General features: G+C 53.0%; 1 protein-coding gene across 3 annotated transcripts in view; it reads right to left on the bottom strand.

The window, feature by feature from the left end:
* Positions 1 to 19,131, bottom strand: part of LOC134579012 (uncharacterized) — a 147,669-nt gene that overhangs the window by 62,955 nt on the left and 65,583 nt on the right. Inside the window, exons 1-2 of one of the 3 annotated variants that reach the window (XM_063438151.1) lie at positions 16,886 to 16,927; positions 15,104 to 15,128 (exon numbers count right to left, since the gene is read on the bottom strand). The exons of the other annotated variants lie outside the window; for them this stretch is intronic. Of the exons in view, the coding sequence (XP_063294221.1) occupies positions 15,104 to 15,106 (3 nt within the window). The 5' untranslated portion in view covers positions 15,107 to 15,128; positions 16,886 to 16,927. Of the gene's footprint in view, positions 1 to 15,103; positions 15,129 to 16,885; positions 16,928 to 19,131 lie in introns of those variants that run through there. 3 annotated transcript variants of the gene reach the window in all.

The following is a 19,131-nucleotide window of genomic DNA, read 5'->3' as shown; positions in this document are numbered from 1 at the left end:
AATTTCAGTGTTTAGTCAATAAGCCACATGATATCTTTGGTGATCTCTAAGCCGTGGGGTTTATTCGCCAAACTCCAAAATGTAATGCTAGCCGGTATGTAAAGACAGACAATAACCAGCTACAGTCACAGCTCGGCACGTTTAATCTAGTATTGATAGCAATTCACCCGCACACATATCTTTATCCAGGTACTTAGGGTATCAGCACAAGCACCACAAGACTTTATTTACTAAACCTCCAATTGTGGAAAATTAAAATCAGAGTGGCAACATTTAGGCCACAATAGTTGACCCAGAAAAATACACAAACTCAGCTCTATTCACAACTCGGCTGATTTAGTCTTAGTTTTGCAAGTCGTGTTTGAGATTGCTGCAATATAGAGTTTAGTGAATAATCCTTTAAGGATTTCATTCAATAAACCAGAAATTGCAAAAGTAATAGCACCCAAACTGGGTGAGTTCTCTAACGCAGCCATCTTTCCCCTACAATACTGTAATTGTATTCCGCGTGCGGTGTAATTTCTTGGAACGTTAAATCCGGTGTTTATTAGAGTGTTAAGAGCCATACGTTACTTAAGTTGGCTGCGTGTGTAAGAATACTATGCCATGACTTGCTAATCTCGCTAGCTGTGCCCCTCTGCCGCACAGATCTCCCCCGCCCGGCTGGGATACAGCATAGAAGTGGGGTCTCTCCCAGTGACTGGCATGCTGGTCACCCTGCAATTACTTTCCAAAACTTTCTGAAGTGGAGGGCGCCCACATACTGGCAGGGGTCCCGGGAGCAAACAAAGCACTGATTGTGGGTCAGAGAGAAGAACTCCCCCAACCCTCCACTCCTTTCTTTAAAATAGTTGGAGAGGGCACCATTCCCTGAATTCAGGGAAGGTTAGTCACCCCAGGCGTCCTGACCCATACACCAATATCTCCAATCTGGGAGCCATGAGAGGGTTAACTGCCACCCAATGCTTATTGGCAGTGCAAAGAAATAGGTCTTTATTATCAGTCATAACAAGATGAGGACTCGATCCAATTACCATGGCGATAAAATGTTAAAACAAATAAACAGCGTAGGTAACTAGGAGCCACAGAAACTGCTGCATCAACAAGCGGTCAGTAATGGGTTAACGTCGTGCACAGATAATATCAATGTACACTCAGTGAACCCATATATCAGTGGATCGGAGAGATTTCTTCCCATTAGGAAAGGAGAGATAGGCCAAATAAAGGAAGGTTATAGGAGCTGCAGGAGCCAGTGACTATGTGCCATGTGACAGGGAGAGCTGGATGGGGTAATAGGAGGGTTATAGGAGCTGCAGGAGCCAGTGACTATGTGCCATGTGACAGGGAGAGCTGGATGGGGTAATAGGAGGGTTATAGGAGCTGCAGGAGCCAGTGACTGTGCCATGTGACAGGGAGAGCTGGATGGGGTAAATAGGAGGGTTATAGGAGCTGCAGGAGCCAGTGACTATGTGCCATGTGACAGGGAGAGCTGGATGGGGTAATAGGAGGGTTATAGGAGCTGCAGGAGCCAGTGACTGTGCCATGTGACAGGGAGAGCTGGATGGGGTAATAGGAGGGTTATAGGAGCTGCAGGAGCCAGTGACTATGTGCCATGTGACAGGGAGAGCTGGATGGGGTAATAGGAGGGTTATATGAGCTGCAGGAGCCAGTGACTGTGCCATGTGACAGGGAGAGCTGGATGGGGTAATAGGAGGGTTATATGAGCTGCAGGAGCCAGTGACTATGTGCCATGTGACAGGGAGAGCTGGATGGGGTAATAGGAGGGTTATATGAGCTGCAGGAGCCAGTGACTGTGCCATGTGACAGGGAGAGCTGGATGGGGTAATAGGAGGGTTATATGAGCTGCAGGAGCCAGTGACTAATTGCCATGTGACAGGGAGGGCTGGATGGGGTAATAGGAGGGTTATAGGCGCTGCAGGAGCCAGTGACTGTGCCATGTGACAGGGAGAGCTGGATGGGGTAATAGGAGGGTTATATGAACTGCAGGAGCCAGTGACTATGTGCCATGTGACAGGGAGAGCTGGATGGGGTAATAGGAGGGTTATAGGAGCTGCAGGAGCCAGTGACTGTGCCATGTGACAGGGAGAGCTGGATGGGGTAAATAGGAGGGTTATAGGAGCTGCAGGAGCCAGTGACTATGTGCCATGTGACAGGGAGAGCTGGATGGGGTAATAGGAGGGTTATAGGAGCTGCAGGAGCCAGTGACTGTGCCATGTGACAGGGAGAGCTGGATGGGGTAATAGGAGGGTTATAGGAGCTGCAGGAGCCAGTGACTATGTGCCATGTGACAGGGAGAGCTGGATGGGGTAATAGGAGGGTTATATGAGCTGCAGGAGCCAGTGACTGTGCCATGTGACAGGGAGAGCTGGATGGGGTAATAGGAGGGTTATATGAGCTGCAGGAGCCAGTGACTATGTGCCATGTGACAGGGAGAGCTGGATGGGGTAATAGGAGGGTTATATGAGCTGCAGGAGCCAGTGACTGTGCCATGTGACAGGGAGAGCTGGATGGGGTAATAGGAGGGTTATATGAGCTGCAGGAGCCAGTGACTAATTGCCATGTGACAGGGAGGGCTGGATGGGGTAATAGGAGGGTTATAGGCGCTGCAGGAGCCAGTGACTGTGCCATGTGACAGGGAGAGCTGGATGGGGTAATAGGAGGGTTATATGAACTGCAGGAGCCAGTGACTATGTGCCATGTGACAGGGAGAGCTGGATGGGGTAATAGGAGGGTTATAGGAGCTGCAGGAGCCAGTGACTATGTGCCATGTGACAGGGAGAGCTGGATGGGGTAATAGGAGGGTTATAGGAGCTGCAGGAGCCAGTGACTATGTGCCATGTGACAGGGAGAGCTGGATGGGGTAATAGGAGGGTTATAGGAGTTGCAGGAGCCAGTGACTATGTGCCATGTGACAGGGAGAGCTGGATGGGGTAATAGGAGGGTTATATGAGCTGCAGGAGCCAGTGACTAATTGCCATGTGACAGGGAGAGCTGGATGGGGTAATAGGAGGGTTATAGGAGCTGCAGGAGCCAGTGACTATGTGCCATGTGACAGGGAGAGCTGGATGGGGTAATAGGAGGGTTATAGGCGCTGCAGGAGCCAGTGACTATGTGCCATGTGACAGGGAGAGCTGGATGGGGTAATAGGAGGGTTATAGGCGCTGCAGGAGTCAGTGACTATGTGCCATGTGACAGGGAGAGCTGGATGGGGTAATAGGAGGGTTATAGGAGCTGCAGGAGCCAGTGACTATGCGCCATGTGACAGGGAGGGTTGGCTGACAGGCAGAGCTGGATGGGGTAATAGGAGGGTTATAGGTGCTGCAGGAGCCAGTGACTATGTGCCATGTGACAGGGAGAGCTGGATGGGTTAATAGGAGGGTTATAGGTGCTGCAGGAGCCAGTGACTATGTGCCATGTGACAGGGAGAGCTGGATGGGGTAATAGGAGGGTTATAGGAGCTGCAGGAGCCAGTGACTATGTGCCATGTGACAGGGAGAGCTGGATGGGGTAATAGGAGGGTTATAGGCGCTGCAGGAGCCAGTGACTATGCGCCATGTGACAGGGAGGGTTGGCTGACAGGCAGGGCTGGATGGGGTAATAGGAGGGTTATAGGCGCTGCAGGAGCCAGTGACTATGTGCCATGTGACAGGGAGAGCTGGATGGGGTAAATAGGAGGGTTATAGGTGCTGCAGGAGCCAGTGACTATGTGCCATGTGACAGGGAGAGCTGGATGGGGTAATAGGAGGGTTATAGGAGCTGGAGGAGCCAGTGACTATGTGCCATGTGACAGGGAGAGCTGGATGGGGTAATAGGAGGGTTATAGGTGCTGCAGGAGCCAGTGACTATGTGCCATGTGACAGGGAGAGCTGGATGGGGTAATAGGAGGGTTATAGGAGCTGCAGGAGCCAGTGACTATGTGCCATGTGACAGGGAGGGTTGGCTGACAGGCAGAGCTGGATGGGGTAATAGGAGGGTTATAGGCGCTGCAGGAGCCAGTGACTATGTGCCATGTGACAGGGAGAGCTGGATGGGGTAATAGGAGGGTTATAGGTGCTGCAGGAGCCAGTGACTATGTGCCATGTGACAGGGAGAGCTGGATGGGGTAATAGGAGGGTTATAGGAGCTGCAGGAGCCAGTGACTATGTGCCATGTGACAGGGAGGGTTGGCTGACAGGCAGAGCTGGATGGGGTAATAGGAGGGTTATAGGCGCTGCAGGAGCCAGTGACTATGTGCCATGTGACAGGGAGGGCTGGATGGGGTAATAGGAGGGTTATAGGAGCTGCAGGAGCCAGTGACTATGTGCCATGTGACAAGGAGAGCTGGATGGGGTAATAGGAGGGTTATAGGCGCTGCAGGAGCCAGTGACTATGCGCCATGTGACAGGGAGGGTTGGCTGACAGGCAGAGCTGGATGGGGTAATAGGAGGGTTATAGGCGCTGCAGGAGCCAGTGACTATGTGCCATGTGACAGGGAGGGCTGGATGGGGTAATAGGAAGGTTATAGGTGCTGCAGGAGCCAGTGACTATGTGCCATGTGACAGGGAGAGCTGGATGGGGTAATAGGAGGGTTATAGGAGCTGCAGGAGCCAGTGACTATGTTCCATGTGACAGGGAGAGCTGGATGGGGTAAATAGGAGGGTTATAGGTGCTGCAGGAGCCAGTGACTATGTGCCATGTGACAGGGAGGGCTGGATGGGGTAATAGGAGGGTTATAGGAGCTGCAGGAGCCAGTGACTATGTGCCATGTGACAAGGAGAGCTGGATGGGGTAATAGGAGGGTTATAGGCTCTGCAGGAGCCAGTGACTATGCGCCATGTGACAGGGAGGGTTGGCTGACAGGCAGAGCTGGATGGGGTAATAGGAGGGTTATAGGCGCTGCAGGAGCCAGTGACTAATTGCCATGTGACAGGGAGGTTTGGCAGAGCTGGATGGGTAAATAGGAGGGTTTTAGGTGCGGCAGGAGCCAGTGACTATGTGCCATGTGACAGGGAGGGTTGGCTGACAGGCAGAGCTGGATGGGGGTAATAGGAGGGTTATATGAGCTGCAGGAGCCAGTGACTATGTGCCATGTGACAGGGAGAGCTGGATGGGGTAATAGGAGGGTTATAGGAGCTGCAGGAGCCAGTGACTATGTGCCATGTGACAGGCAGAGCTGGATGGGGTAATAGGAGGGTTATAGGAGCTGCAGGAGCCAGTGACTATGTGCCATGTGACAGGGAGAGCTGGATGGGTTAATAGGAGGGTTATAGGAGCTGCAGGAGCCAGTGACTATGTGCCATGTGACAGGGAGGGTTGGCTGACAGGCAGAGCTGGATGGGTAAATAGGAGGGTTATAGGAGCTGCAGGAGTCAGTGACTATGTGCCATGTGACAGGGAGAGCTGGATGGGTTAATAGGAGGGTTATAGGAGCTGCAGGAGCCAGTGACTATGCGCCATGTGACAGGGAGAGCTGGATGGGGTAATAGGAGGGTTATAGGTGCTGCAGGAGCCAGTGACTATGTGCCATGTGACAGGAAGAGCTGGATGGGTTAATAGGAGGGTTATAGGTGCTGCAGGAGCCAGTGACTATGTGCCATGTGACAGGGAGAGCTGGATGGGGTAAATAGGAGGGTTATAGGTGCTGCAGGAGCCAGTGACTATGTGCCATGTGACAGGGAGAGCTGGATGGGGTAATAGGGGGGGTTATAAGTGCTGCAGGAGCCAGTGACTATGTGCCATGCGACAGGGAGAGCTGGATGGGGTAAATAGGAGGGTTATAGGTGCTGCAGGAGCCAGTGACTATGTGCCATGTGACAGGGAGAGCTGGATGGGGTAATAGGGGGGTTATAGGTGCTGCAGGAGCCAGTGACTATGTGCCATGTGACAGGGAGAGCTGGATGGGGCAAATAGGAGGGTTATAGGTGCTGCAGGAGCCAGTGACTATGTGCCATGTGACAGGGAGAGCTGGATGGGGTAATAGGAGGGTTATAGGTGCTGCAGAAGCCAGTGACTATGTGCCATGTGACAGGGAGAGCTGGATGGGGTAAATAGGAGGGTTATAGGTGCTGCAGGAGCCAGTGACTATGTGCCATGTGACAGGGAGAGCTGGATGGGGTAATAGGAGGGTTATAGGTGCTGCAGGAGCCAGTGACTATGTGCCATGTGACAGGGAGAGCTGGATGGGGTAATAGGGGGGTTATAGGAGCTGCAGGAGCCAGTGACTATGTGCCATGTGACAGGGAGAGCTGGATGGGGTAAATAGGAGGGTTATATGAGCTGCAGGAGCCAGTGACTATGTCCCATGTGACAGGGAGGTTTGGCAGACTGGCAGAGCTGGATGGGGTAATGGGAGGGTTATGTACCAGACACCATGTTCTTCCCATCATGGCGAGCGTCTACCATTGTGAAATGACAAAGTGTGCCACCAGACACCAAACTGTCACCTGTCACCAAACTCTCGAATGTCAGTAAATACCCAGAATATTATATAAACCCCGGCTCGACTGACCTGCAGGACTGCTATTCAATCAGTTTGCTTCCCCTGCTTTCTGAAACTCCGGAGCTCAGTAACCCGTAATGTTTCAGAAGGCCAGGAAAAAGGAAAAAAGCACTTTGTGGAGGTCTGGGGTGGGTTAATTGTGGGAGCAATACAATCTGCAGAGCCATCAGAACTGGGAGCACTCAGACAATGAGCCGTTACAGGGGAAGGATTTTTCCTCCCAGTTACACATTGAGAAGGGTGGGTTTAAATGTGCGGAGAGGCGAGAAACTAAAACGCAGCATCAGCGTTCTGGAGAATACCCATTTCGCCCACGCCAGCCGCACCCAACATTGGCTATCAGGGCCCGGAAACTCTGTCCTGAGTGCTGCTTGGCGGCACCCGGGGGGGGGGGACACGGCATTAAATGGGGGGGACACGGCATTAAATTGCAGCCTTTCGGATTTTTTCAGAGTAGGGGTATATTCTATACAAGCATTACACTGAATGGTTTATTGACAGCGTATTGTGAAATCCATTAAGCCACCAACTGTCTAGTGAACCCCTATAATAAAACACTTTGCTCCCACGAACATTACCCGTTGTGTTATTAATCTATGGGCAGTGCCCTGGTAGGGTGGCATGCATGAATCGTCCCCCTGTAAACCGTCTACAGGATCCCATTACAGTATCGCTCTGTGAAGTTTGGAGACAGGCCAGTCTGGGTTACAGATATACAACACAAAACATAATAATGACTAAAAACTGGGAGTACGGCCCTTTTAAAACAATGTTCCTCTCTAGTGCTTGTGTTTGGTATTAACACAATGAAAAAAAAACAGACAGGCGCTGCCATCGGCTGCACTTGGTGTGTGAAGGGGTTAATCCCAGGCAGCGCTTCCCCAATACAAACACACAGTCCAGATGCAAATACTGGCAGCGTCTGCGGGGAGGGTCTGCAGAACACAGAGGGCTGGACCCTAAAAACAGCTAAATATCCCATTCACAATTACAGGGAACAAGGTGTAAGATCTAAACCGTATTCTCTAACCTGCTCTATATAGAGAGACAGTCATGAGATGCAAGCCTGTGGTCAGGACAGATTCAACTACAGCTCACACAATCCTTAGCCAGCACTTGGTGTGAACATACTGGCTGAGGATCATAGGAGAGGTTGCAGGGATTGCCATTGGCTGCCCAGGCATAGAGGTGACTGAGCAGGTGTGATAAAGATTGACCTACTCACTGCCACCAGCACGTTACCCACCATGCACCGCGTCACATGGAATGCCTATTAAACCCCCTAGCAGACAGCGCTCTGGCACTGTATGGGTTAAACCCAGGATATAAACCTTGCAATACCAACTGCTCCAACTTACTGAACGAATGCCTAAACCTTCTCTCGTTGTCACTGGTCCAGACACGCTTTTCCAAACCAGTCACAGATAAAGGTTTATATTTAGGTCTGAAATCCCATGAGCACTCGCTTCCGATAAATATACCCACAGACATTCATAGTGGGAACACACAGGGACTCTGTCACTTTCCTAAATTCTACACTTTAAATGTCAATATACTTAAAGGGACAATGTAAGCACCATAACCACTCCAGCTCAATGTATCATTACACGTTATTGGACGGTTCCTGCTCTCTGTACGGCCTCTATGTCACAGATCAGCCACCGCCGAGCACCATAACCACTCCAGCTCAATGTATCATTACACGTTATTGGACGGTTCCTGCTCGCTGTCACAGATAGCTACCACCGAGCACCATAACCACTCCAGCTCATTGTATCATTACACGTTATTGGACGGTTCCTGCTCACTGTACGGCCTCTCTGTCACAGATCAGCCACCGCCGAGCACCATAACCACTCCAGCTCAATGTATCATTACACGTTATTGGACGGTTCCTGCTCGCTGTCACAGATAGCTACCGCCGAGCACCATAACCACTCCAGCTCAATGTATCATTACACGTTATTGGACGGTTCCTGCTCGCTGTCACAGATAGCTACCGCCGAGCACCATAACCACTCCAGCTCATTGTATCATTACACGTTATTGGACGGTTCCTGCTCACTGTACGGCCTCTCTGTCACAGATCAGCCACCGCCGAGCACCATAACCACTCCAGCTCACTGTATCAGCATCACTGTAACCCACACCCAGCACTCTCAGCCCATCACTGAAAATCAAACACATTAAATAATACATTGGTGTTTGGGAGGCCCGCAGACAGAGCGTTTATGGTGCTAACAGAGCATCTGGTAAATTAAATGAAAAAACAAACACACAAACTAAAACTTGCTAATTTACTCCAAACATTCAAGCTGATTTCTTAAAATGTGACAAATCGGGTTTTTAATCGTCTTAAATCTATTAGTGGTTTATTCACTAGGCCAAGAACTGTGGACAACAAAAAAGGAAATTGCACATTATTGGCCTAGATAGCCAAGGGGGTGGAAAACAGCGTGCCTGAAGGTTTTATGCAGATCACTATTCCATGGTCAATTCTCCAGACTTCATATCTTAGTGAATACACCCGAATGGTCTTTCCATTGGAGGGCTACTCCTGGTGTCTAATACTAGCCCAGTGATACAGTAACGTTCACCCCAGAACGTCAGTTAACCAGCCACGTCATGGCCCATTTACAAACTACGCCTGTCCACGGAATCTGCCTGCAATATGTTAAAGTAAGCAAGTTATTAATCCGAGTAACGGCGGTGGTGCCCACCCATTAACACTTTCATTCCATGCCCTGTTAAGCGAGTGGCAGGGGGGACCGAGTTTGTAGCAGCTATAGGCCCGATCCTGGCTATATTGGATACCGATATATGACTTACAATCTGTATAAACTTTCTACGCTGGTAAAACAATGCAGATTATTATTCATTAAAAAGGAGAATTGTGAGGAATTTAGGCTAAAATTAAAAAATCTATTTCAATCTGACAAAGTGCCAGAATCCGTTAAAGGGCAAGTAAAAAGGTTTTTATTGTTGGAATTCCAGAGGGAAACAAGATTTAGTCCCTGGCTCCAGACACCATAGTGGAATGTCATTCCAGCCGTCCATAGGTCCCAGAACTCCTGATATAAGGAGCAGGTAGTAAGAAACGGCCTGGACCACCTCCAGAACCACTCAACACTTCACAGCTCACTTACCAACGGTCACTGCCCCTTTAATTACACCGAACCCCTCAGTTAAAACTACAACAAACCAGACGAGGCTTATCTGTTCCACCGCCTCAATTCAGCGCGTCTGGAGTGAAACTTCCAGAGAGTCACAACAGGTCACCTATTCCTTCATTTCTTACTGGCATGTTCCCAAAATAAACCTGCTTCTTTCCTTCCAAAACAGGGGCCTGCCAGAGCAGCCATCCTTCCCACGGCCTGTTACAGCACGAACATGGCCTCCGCAGCATTAACCTGCCACGCAGGGAGTACACGGATGGAGCATGGCCACTGTGCAAAATACCATAACATGCCACAGATAAATAGAATAACCTTCCCACGGGCTGTTACAGCATGAAAATGGCCTCCACAGCACTAACCTGCCACGCAGGGAGTACACGGGTATTGAGCCACGGATGGAGCATGGCCACTGTGCAAAATACCATAACATGCCACAGATAAATAGAATAACCTTCCCACGGGCTGTTACAGCGTGAAAATGGCATCTGCAGCACTAACCTGCCACGCAAGGAGTACACGGGTATCGAGCCACGGATGGAGCATGGCCACTGTGCAAAATACCATAACATGCCACAGATAAATAGAATAACCTTCCCACGGGCTGTTACAGCGTGAAAATGGCATCTGCAGCACTAACCTGCCACGCAAGGAGTACACGGGTATCGAGCCACGGATGGAGCATGGCCACTGTGCAAAATACCATAACATGCCACAGATAAATAGAATAACCTTCCCACGGGCTGTTACAGCATGAAAATGGCCTCCGCAGCATTAACCTGCCACGCAGGGAGTACACGGGTATTGAGCCACGGATGGAGTATGGCCACTGTGCAAAATACCATAACATGCCACAGATAAATAGAATAACCTTCCCACGGGCTGTTACAGCATGAAAATGGCCTCCGTAGCATTAACCTGCCATGCAGGGAGTACACGGGTATCGAGCCAACGGATGGAGCATGGCCACTGTGCAAAATACCATAACGTGACACAGATAAATAGAATAACCTTCCCACGGGCTGTTACAGCATGAAAATGGCCTCCGCAGCACTAACCTGCCACGCAGGGAGTACACGGGTATCGAGCCAACGGATGGAGCATGGCCACTGTGCAAAATACCATAACATGCCACAGATAAATAGAATAACCTTCCCACGGGCTGTTACAGCATGAAAATGGCCTCCGCAGCACCAACCTGCCACGCAGGGAGTACACGGGTATCGAGCCACGGATGGAGCATGGCCACTGTGCAAAATACCATAACATGACACAGATAAATAGAATAAGCTTCCCACGGGCTGTTACAGCATGAATATGGCCTCTGCAGCACCAACCTGCCACGCAAGGGGTACACGGGTATCGAGCCACGGATGGAGCATGGCCACTGTGCAAAATACCATAACATGCCACAGATAAATCGAATAACCTTTGCACGGACTGTTACAGCGTGGAAATGGCCTCCGCAGCACCAACATGCCACGCAGGGAGTACACGGGTATCGAGCCACGGATGAAGCATGGCCACTGTGCAAAATACCATAACATGCCACAGATAAATAGAATAACCTTCCCACGGGCTGTTACAGCATGAAAATGGCCTCCGCAGCATTAACCTGCCACGCAGGGAGTACACGGGTATTGAGCCACGGATGGAGTATGGCCACTGTGCAAAATACCATAACATGCCACAGATAAATAGAATAACCTTCCCACGGGCTGTTACAGCATGAAAATGGCCTCCGCAGCATTAACCTGCCATGCAGGGAGTACACGGGTATCGAGCCACGGATGGAGCATGGCCACTGTGCAAAATACCATAACATGCCACAGATAAATCGAATAACCTTTGCACGGACTGTTACAGCGTGGAAATGGCCTCCGCAGCACCAACATGCCACGCAGGGAGTACACGGGTATTGAGCCACGGATGGAGTATGACCACTGTGCAAAATACCATAACGTGACACAGATAAATAGAATAACCTTACCACGGGCTGTTACAGCATGAAAATGGCCTCCGCAGCACTAACCTGCCACGCAGGAAGTACACGGGTATCGAGCCAACGGATGGAGCATGGCCACTGTGCAAAATACCATAACATGCCACAGATAAATAGAATAACCTTCCCACGGGCTGTTACAGCGTGAAAATGGCCTCTGCAGCACCAACCTGCCACGCAAGGGGTACACGGGAATCGAGCCACGGATGGAGCATGGCCACTGTGCAAAATACCATAACGTGCCACAGATAAATAGAATAAGCTTCCACGGGAGCAGCAAAGGATAACAATGAAAAATAATGAGTGGTAAAGGATAACAGATTCATTCTGCCTTTTTATATCACTCTTACACAGGGTTATTCACCGACGTGAGGATTGTCTGTAATTCAAAGAGAATTTAAACTTTAAGGACAAAGTAGCCGATCTGACTTGAGAATGTTTCCAGATTAGCTACTGTGGGCTTAAATCACCTGAATTTGCCAGGACAGCGTAATATTGTCCATCGTGGAAATCAAACTTCTACAAAGAATTCTTCAATCTTTTTTCACAGACAGATTTTCTCTCAGGAAAATATGTATAAATAAATTGCATTGTAAAGGGTTTTCCTGCCATTTAAAACGGCCAAAAACCTCTCTCACTAGTAAATTGTGATACTGACAATGTCAACTCCAAAAACAAGATGGCTCCCCGCCCCCCAAAAAAACCCGTACTCTCCCCCATTAAATAAATACACGTATACCAGACATATCTTCACTTAACACCTCCTGTGAGTCTGACCCCAACAGCATCAAAGAGCCCTCTCCATCCCACGGCCCCGATATAACCCATTATTAAACTGCAGGCATGTTTTAACACTTCCCTTAACACCTGCTTGTCGTTTAACCCCTTAAGGACACATGACATGTGTGACATGTCATGATTCCCTTTTATTCCAGAAGTTTTCATCACTTTTTTCACTAAATTCAAGACCCTCTGGCAGGTGAGGAGGGTTAAAATGGGTCTGTTATGTCACAATAAAATACACAATATGCAAATACGTCTGATTAAAAACCAACACCTGTTGGTAACGATCAGAGACAACAACCTGCGGCAGCAATCTATAGCACCGCTGAGTATCAACGAATACTACTCAGATCCCACGTGTTTACACAGTGAAAGGAAATTCGCAGACACACATTTTCACAATAATAATAAAAATCAGTGTATTTATCAAATTAGTAAATACCCTCCCTCATCACAAAGATGGGTATGGGATCCATAGACAGGGAATATTGCCGGTTATAAATTATAGCATGGTTACAAAGAAATGATTAAACACAGAATCACTAATAAAACACTGCATTAATTAACACTTTCTTTCAACATCGGAGACACGGTTTGGCTTTCTCTGCTTCCAGTTAGGAGGGAGGAAAGCTGTCTGACCAGCAATATGTTATTAAACACGTAACACAAACACCTATAGAACAGTGTGAATATTATACACCAAGTACTACCGTAGCAGCTACAGAAACCTGTCTGTGTATGGGGCACAGCCTGTCTGTGTATGGGGCACAGTCTGTCTGTGTATGGGGCACAGCCTGTCTGTGTATGGGGCACAGCCTGTCTGTGTATGGGGCACAGCCTGTCTGTGTATGGGGCACAGCCTGTCTCTGTATGGGGCACAGCCTGTCTCTGTATGGGGCACAGTCTGTCTGTGTATGGGGCACAGTCTGTCTGTGTATGGGGCACAGTCTGTCTGTGTATGGGGCACAGTCTGTCTGTGTATGGGGCACAGTCTGTCTGTGTATGGGGCACAGTCTGTCTGTGTATGGGGCACAGTCTGTCTGTGTATGGGGCACAGTCTGTCTGTGTATGGGGCACAGTCTGTCTGTGTATGGGGCACAGTCTGTCTGTGTATGGGGCACAGTCTGTCTGTGTATGGGGCACAGTCTGTCTGTGTATGGGGCACAGTCTGTCCGCACATCCACCTGTAATCCTGCACTGGAAGGGGGGGGCAAATCCACCTGTAATCCTGCACTGGAAGGGGGGGGGGAGATCCACCTGTAATCCTGCACTGGATTGGGGGGGGGGGGGAAATCCACCTATAATCCTGCACTAGAAGGGGGGGGGATCCACCTGTAATCCTGCACTGGATGGGGGGGGGGGGGGAAATCCACCTATAATCCTGCACTGGAAGGGGAGGGGGGATCCACCTATAATCCTGCATTGGAAGGGAGGGGATCCACCTGTAATCCTGCACTGGAATGGGGGGGGGGATCCACCTGTAATCCTGCACTGGATGGGGGGGGATCCACCTGAACTCCTGCACTGGATGGGGGGGGATCCACCTGTAATCCTGCACTGGATGGGGGGGGGATCCACCTGTAATCCTGCACTGGATGGGGGGGATCCACCTGTAATCCTGCACTGGATGGGGGGGATCCACCTGTAATCCTGCACTGGATGGGGGGATCCACTTGTAATCCTGCACTGGATGGGGGGGATCCACTTGTACTCCTGCACTGGATGGGGGGGATCCACTTGTACTCCTGCACTGGATGAGGGGGATCCACCTGTAATCCTTACAGTGGGAGGGAACAGATCCAGCTGTAATCCTGCACCAGAGTGAGCGATGCTATACTTCACTTGTATCAAGTTATGGGTCAGCTTTAGGGTCCCCCCCCTCCCCCTCCACCATGCCAGTCTAGCTCCGTGTACCCCCTCTACACCATGCCAGTCTAGCTCCATGTACCCCCTCTACACCATGCCAGTCTAGCTCCATGTACCCCCTCTACACCATGCCAGTCTAGCTCCATGTACCCTCTCCCCTTACCATGCCAGTCTACCTCCATGTACCCTCTCCCCTTACCATGCCAGTCTAGCTCCATGTACCCACCTTACCATGCCAGTCTAGCTCCATGTACCCCCTCTACACCATGCCAGTCTAGCTCCATGTACCCCCTCTACACCATGCCAGTCTAGCTCCATGTACCCTCTCCCCTTACCATGCCAGTCTACCTCCATGTACCCTCTCCCCTTACCATGCCAGTCTAGCTCCATGTACCCACCTTACCATGCCAGTCTAGCTCCATGTACCCCCTCTACACCATGCCAGTCTAGCTCCATGTACCCCCTCTACACCATGCCAGTCTAGCTCCATGTACCCCCTCTACACCATGCCAGTCTAGCTCCATGTACCCCCTCTACACCATGCCAGTCTAGCTCCATGTACCGTCTCCCCTTACCATGCCAGTCTACCTCCATGTACCCTCTTCCCTTACCATGCCAGTCTAGCTCCATGTACCCACCTTACCATGCCAGTCTAGCTCCATGTACCCCCTCCCCTTACCATGTCGGTCTAGCTCCATGTACCCACCTTACCATGCCAGCCTAGCTCCATGTACCCCCTCCCCTTACCATGCCGGTCTAGCTCCATGTATCCCCCCTTACCATGCCAGGCTGGCTCCATGTAGCCCCCCTTACCATGCCAGTCTAGCTCCATGTATCCCCCCTTACCATGCCAGGCTGGCTCCATGTATCCCCCCTTACCATGCCAGGATGGCTCCATGTACCCCCTTAACATGCCAGGCTGGCTCCATGTACCCCCCTTACCATGCCAGGCTAGCTCCATGTACCCCCCTTACCATGCCAGTCTAGCTCCATGTAGCCCCCCCTTACCATGCCAGGCTGGCTCCATGTACCCCCCTTACCATGCCAGGCTGGCTCCATTTATCCCCCCCTTACCATGCCAGGCTAGCTCCATGTACCCCCCTTACCATGCCAGGCTGGCTCCATGTACCCCCCTTACCATGCCAGTCTAGCTCCATGTACCCCCTTACCATGCCAGGCTGGCTCCATGTACCCCCTTACCATGCCAGGCTGGCTCCATGTACCCCCCTTACCATGCCAGGCTAGCTCCATGTACCCCCCTTACCATGCCAGGCTGGCTCCATGTACCCCCCTTACCATGCCAGGCTGGCTCCATGTACCCCCTTACCATGCCAGGCTGGCTCCATGTACCCCCCTTACCATGCCAGGCTGGCTCCATGTACCCCCCTTACCATGCCAGGCTGGCTCCATGTACCCCCCTTACCATGCCAGGCTGGCTCCCTGTACCCCCCTTACCATGCCAGGCTGGCTCCATGTACCCCCCTTACCATGCCAGGCTAGCTCCATGTACCCCCTTCCCTTACCATGCCAGGCTGGCTCCATGTACCCCCCTTACCATGCCAGGCTGGCTCCATGTACCCCCCTTACCATGCCAGGCTGGCTCCCTGTACCCCCCTTACCATGCCAGGCTGGCTCCATGTACCCCCCTTACCATGCCAGGCTGGCTCCATGTACCCCCCTTACCATGCCAGGCTGGCTCCATGTACCCCCTTACCATGCCAGGCTGGCTCCATGTACCCCCTTACCATGCCAGGCTGGCTCCATGTACCCCCCTTACCATGCCAGGCTGGCTCCATGTACCCCCCTTACCATGCCAGACTGGCTCCATGTACCCCCCTTACCATGCCAGTCTAGCTCCATGTACCCCCCTTACCATGCCAGGCTGGCTCCATGTACCCCCCTTACCATGCCAGTCTAGCTCCATGTACCCCCCTTACCATGCCAGGCTGGCTCCATGTACCCCCCTTACCATGCCAGGCTGGCTCCATGTACCCCCTTACCATGCCAGGCTGGCTCCATGTACCCCCTTACCATGCCAGGCTGGCTCCATGTACCCCCCTTACCATGCCAGGCTGGCTCCATGTACCCCCCTTACCATGCCAGGCTGGCTCCATGTACCCCCTTACCATGCCAGTCTAGCTCCATGTACCCCCCTTACCATGCCAGTCTAGCTCCATGTACCCCCCTTACCATGCCAGGCTGGCTCCATGTACCCCCTTACCATGCCAGGCTGGCTCCATGTACCCCCCTTACCATGCCAGGCTGGCTCCATGTACCCCCCTTACCATGCCAGTCTAGCTCCATGTACCCCCTTACCATGCCAGTCTAGCTCCATGTACCCCCCTTACCATGCCAGGCTGGCTCCATGTACCCCCCTTACCATGCCAGTCTAGCTCCATGTACCCCCTTACCATGCCAGGCTGGCTCCATGTACCCCCTTACCATGCCAGGCTGGCTCCATGTACCCCCCTTACCATGCCAGGCTGGCTCCATGTACCCCCCTTACCATGCCAGGCTGGCTCCATGTACCCCCCTTACCATGCCAGGCTAGCTCCATTTGCCGCTCTCCCGGTCACTTCGCTGCCATCAGCCGCACTGAGTGAATAACCGGACTGTGTGTAGCACCGAGCCTGGCCCCGCCCACACACTGAGCCTGACCCCGCCCACACCGTCCGGCCACGCCCCCAAACACTGTCTGGGATGGGGGGGAGGGGCGCTCTGACACCCGACACAGACTGAACAACGGGGGACCCGGGGGGGACAGAGACTGAACTGGGGAACACGGGGGGGGGGGGGGACAGGGACAGAGACTGAACTGGGGAACACGGGGGGGGGGGGGACAGAGACTGAACTGGGGAACACGGGGGGGGGGGGGGGGACAGAGACTGAACTGGGGAACACGGGGGGGGGGGGACAGAGACTGAACTGGGGAACACGGGGGGGGGGACAGAGACTGAACTGGGGAACACGGGGGGGGGGGACAGAGACTGAACTGGGGAACACGGGGGGGGGGGACAGAGACTGAACTGGGGAACACGGGGGGGGGACAGAGACTGAACTGGGGAACACGGGGGGGGGACAGAGACTGAACTGGGGAACACGGGGGGGGGGGGACAGAGACTGAACTGGGGAACACGGGGGGGGGGGACAGAGACTGAACTGGGGAACACGGGGGGGGACAGAGACTGAACTGGGGAACACGGGGGGGGGACAGAGACTGAACTGGGGAACACGGGGGGGGGGACAGAGACTGAACTGGGGAACACGGGGGGGGGACAGAGACTGAACTGGGGAACACGGGGGGGGGACAGAGACTGAACTGGGGAACACGGGGGGGGACAGAGACTGAACTGGGGAACACGGGGGGGGGGACAGAGACTGAACTGGGGAACACGGGGGGGGGGACAGAGACTGAACTGGGGAACACGGGGGGGGGGACAGAGACTGAACTGGGGAACACGGGGGGGGGACAGAGACTGAACTGGGGAACACGGGGGGGGACAGAGACTGAACTGGGGAACACGGGGGGACAGAGACTGAACTGGGGAACACGGGGGGGGGCAGAGACTGAACTGGGGAACACAGGGGGGGCAGAGACTGAACTGGGGAACACGGGGGGACAGAGACTGAACTGGGGAACACGGGGGGGGACAGAGACTGAACTGGGGAACACAGGGGGGGGACAGAGACTGAACTGGGGAACACGGGGGGACAGAGACTGAACTGGGGAACACGGGGGGGGGACAGAGACTGAACTGGGGAACACGGGGGGACAGAGACTGAACTGGGGAACACGGGGGGGGGGGACAGAGACTGAACTGGGGAACACGGGGGGGGACAGAGACTGAACTGGGGAACACGGGGGGACAGAGACTGAACTGGGGAACACGGGGGGGGGACAGAGACTGAACTGGGGAACACGGGGGGGGACAGAGACTGAACTGGGGAACACGGGGGGACAGAGACTGAACTGGGGAACACGGGGGGGGACAGAGACTGAACTGGGGAACACGGGGGGGGACAGAGACTGAACTGGGGAACACGGGGGGACAGAGACTGAACGGGGGAACGGGGGGGAACAGAGACTGAACTGGGGAACATGGGGGGGACAGAGACTGAACGGGGGAACATGGGGGGGACAGAGACTGAACTGGGGAACATGGGGGGGACAGAGACTGAACTGGGGAACATGGGGGGGACAGAGACTGAACTGGGGAACATGGGGGGGGACAGAGACTGAACTGGGAACACGGGGGGGGACAGAGACTGAACTGGGGAACACGGGGGGGGGACACAGACTGAACTGGGGACCCGGGGGAGGGGCAGAGACTGAACGGGGGAACGGGGGGGAACAGAGACTGAACTGGGGAACATGGGGGGGACAGAGACTGAACTGGGGAACATGGGGGGGACAGAGACTGAACTGGGGAACATGGGGGGGACAGAGACTGAACTGGGGAACATGGGGGGGGACAGAGACTGAACTGGGAACACGGGGGGGGACAGAGACTGAACTGGGGAACACGGGGGGGGGACACAGACTGAACTGGGGACCCGGGGGAGGGGCAGAGACTGAACGGGGGAACGGGGGGGAACAGAGACTGAACTGGGGAACATGGGGGGGACAGAGACTGAACGGGGGAACATGGGGGGGAACAGAGACTGAACTGGGGAACATGGGGGGGGCAGAGACTGAACGGGGGAACATGGGGGGGACAGAGACTGAACTGGGGAACATGGGGGGGACAGAGACTGAACTGGGGAACATGGGGGGGACAGAGACTGAACTGGGGAACATGGGGGGGGAC

Source organism: Pelobates fuscus, chromosome 12 (genome assembly GCF_036172605.1).
Source record: "Pelobates fuscus isolate aPelFus1 chromosome 12, aPelFus1.pri, whole genome shotgun sequence".
Lineage (NCBI taxonomy): Eukaryota > Metazoa > Chordata > Amphibia > Anura > Pelobatidae > Pelobates > Pelobates fuscus.
This window is presented reverse-complemented; position numbering and strand designations above follow the sequence as displayed.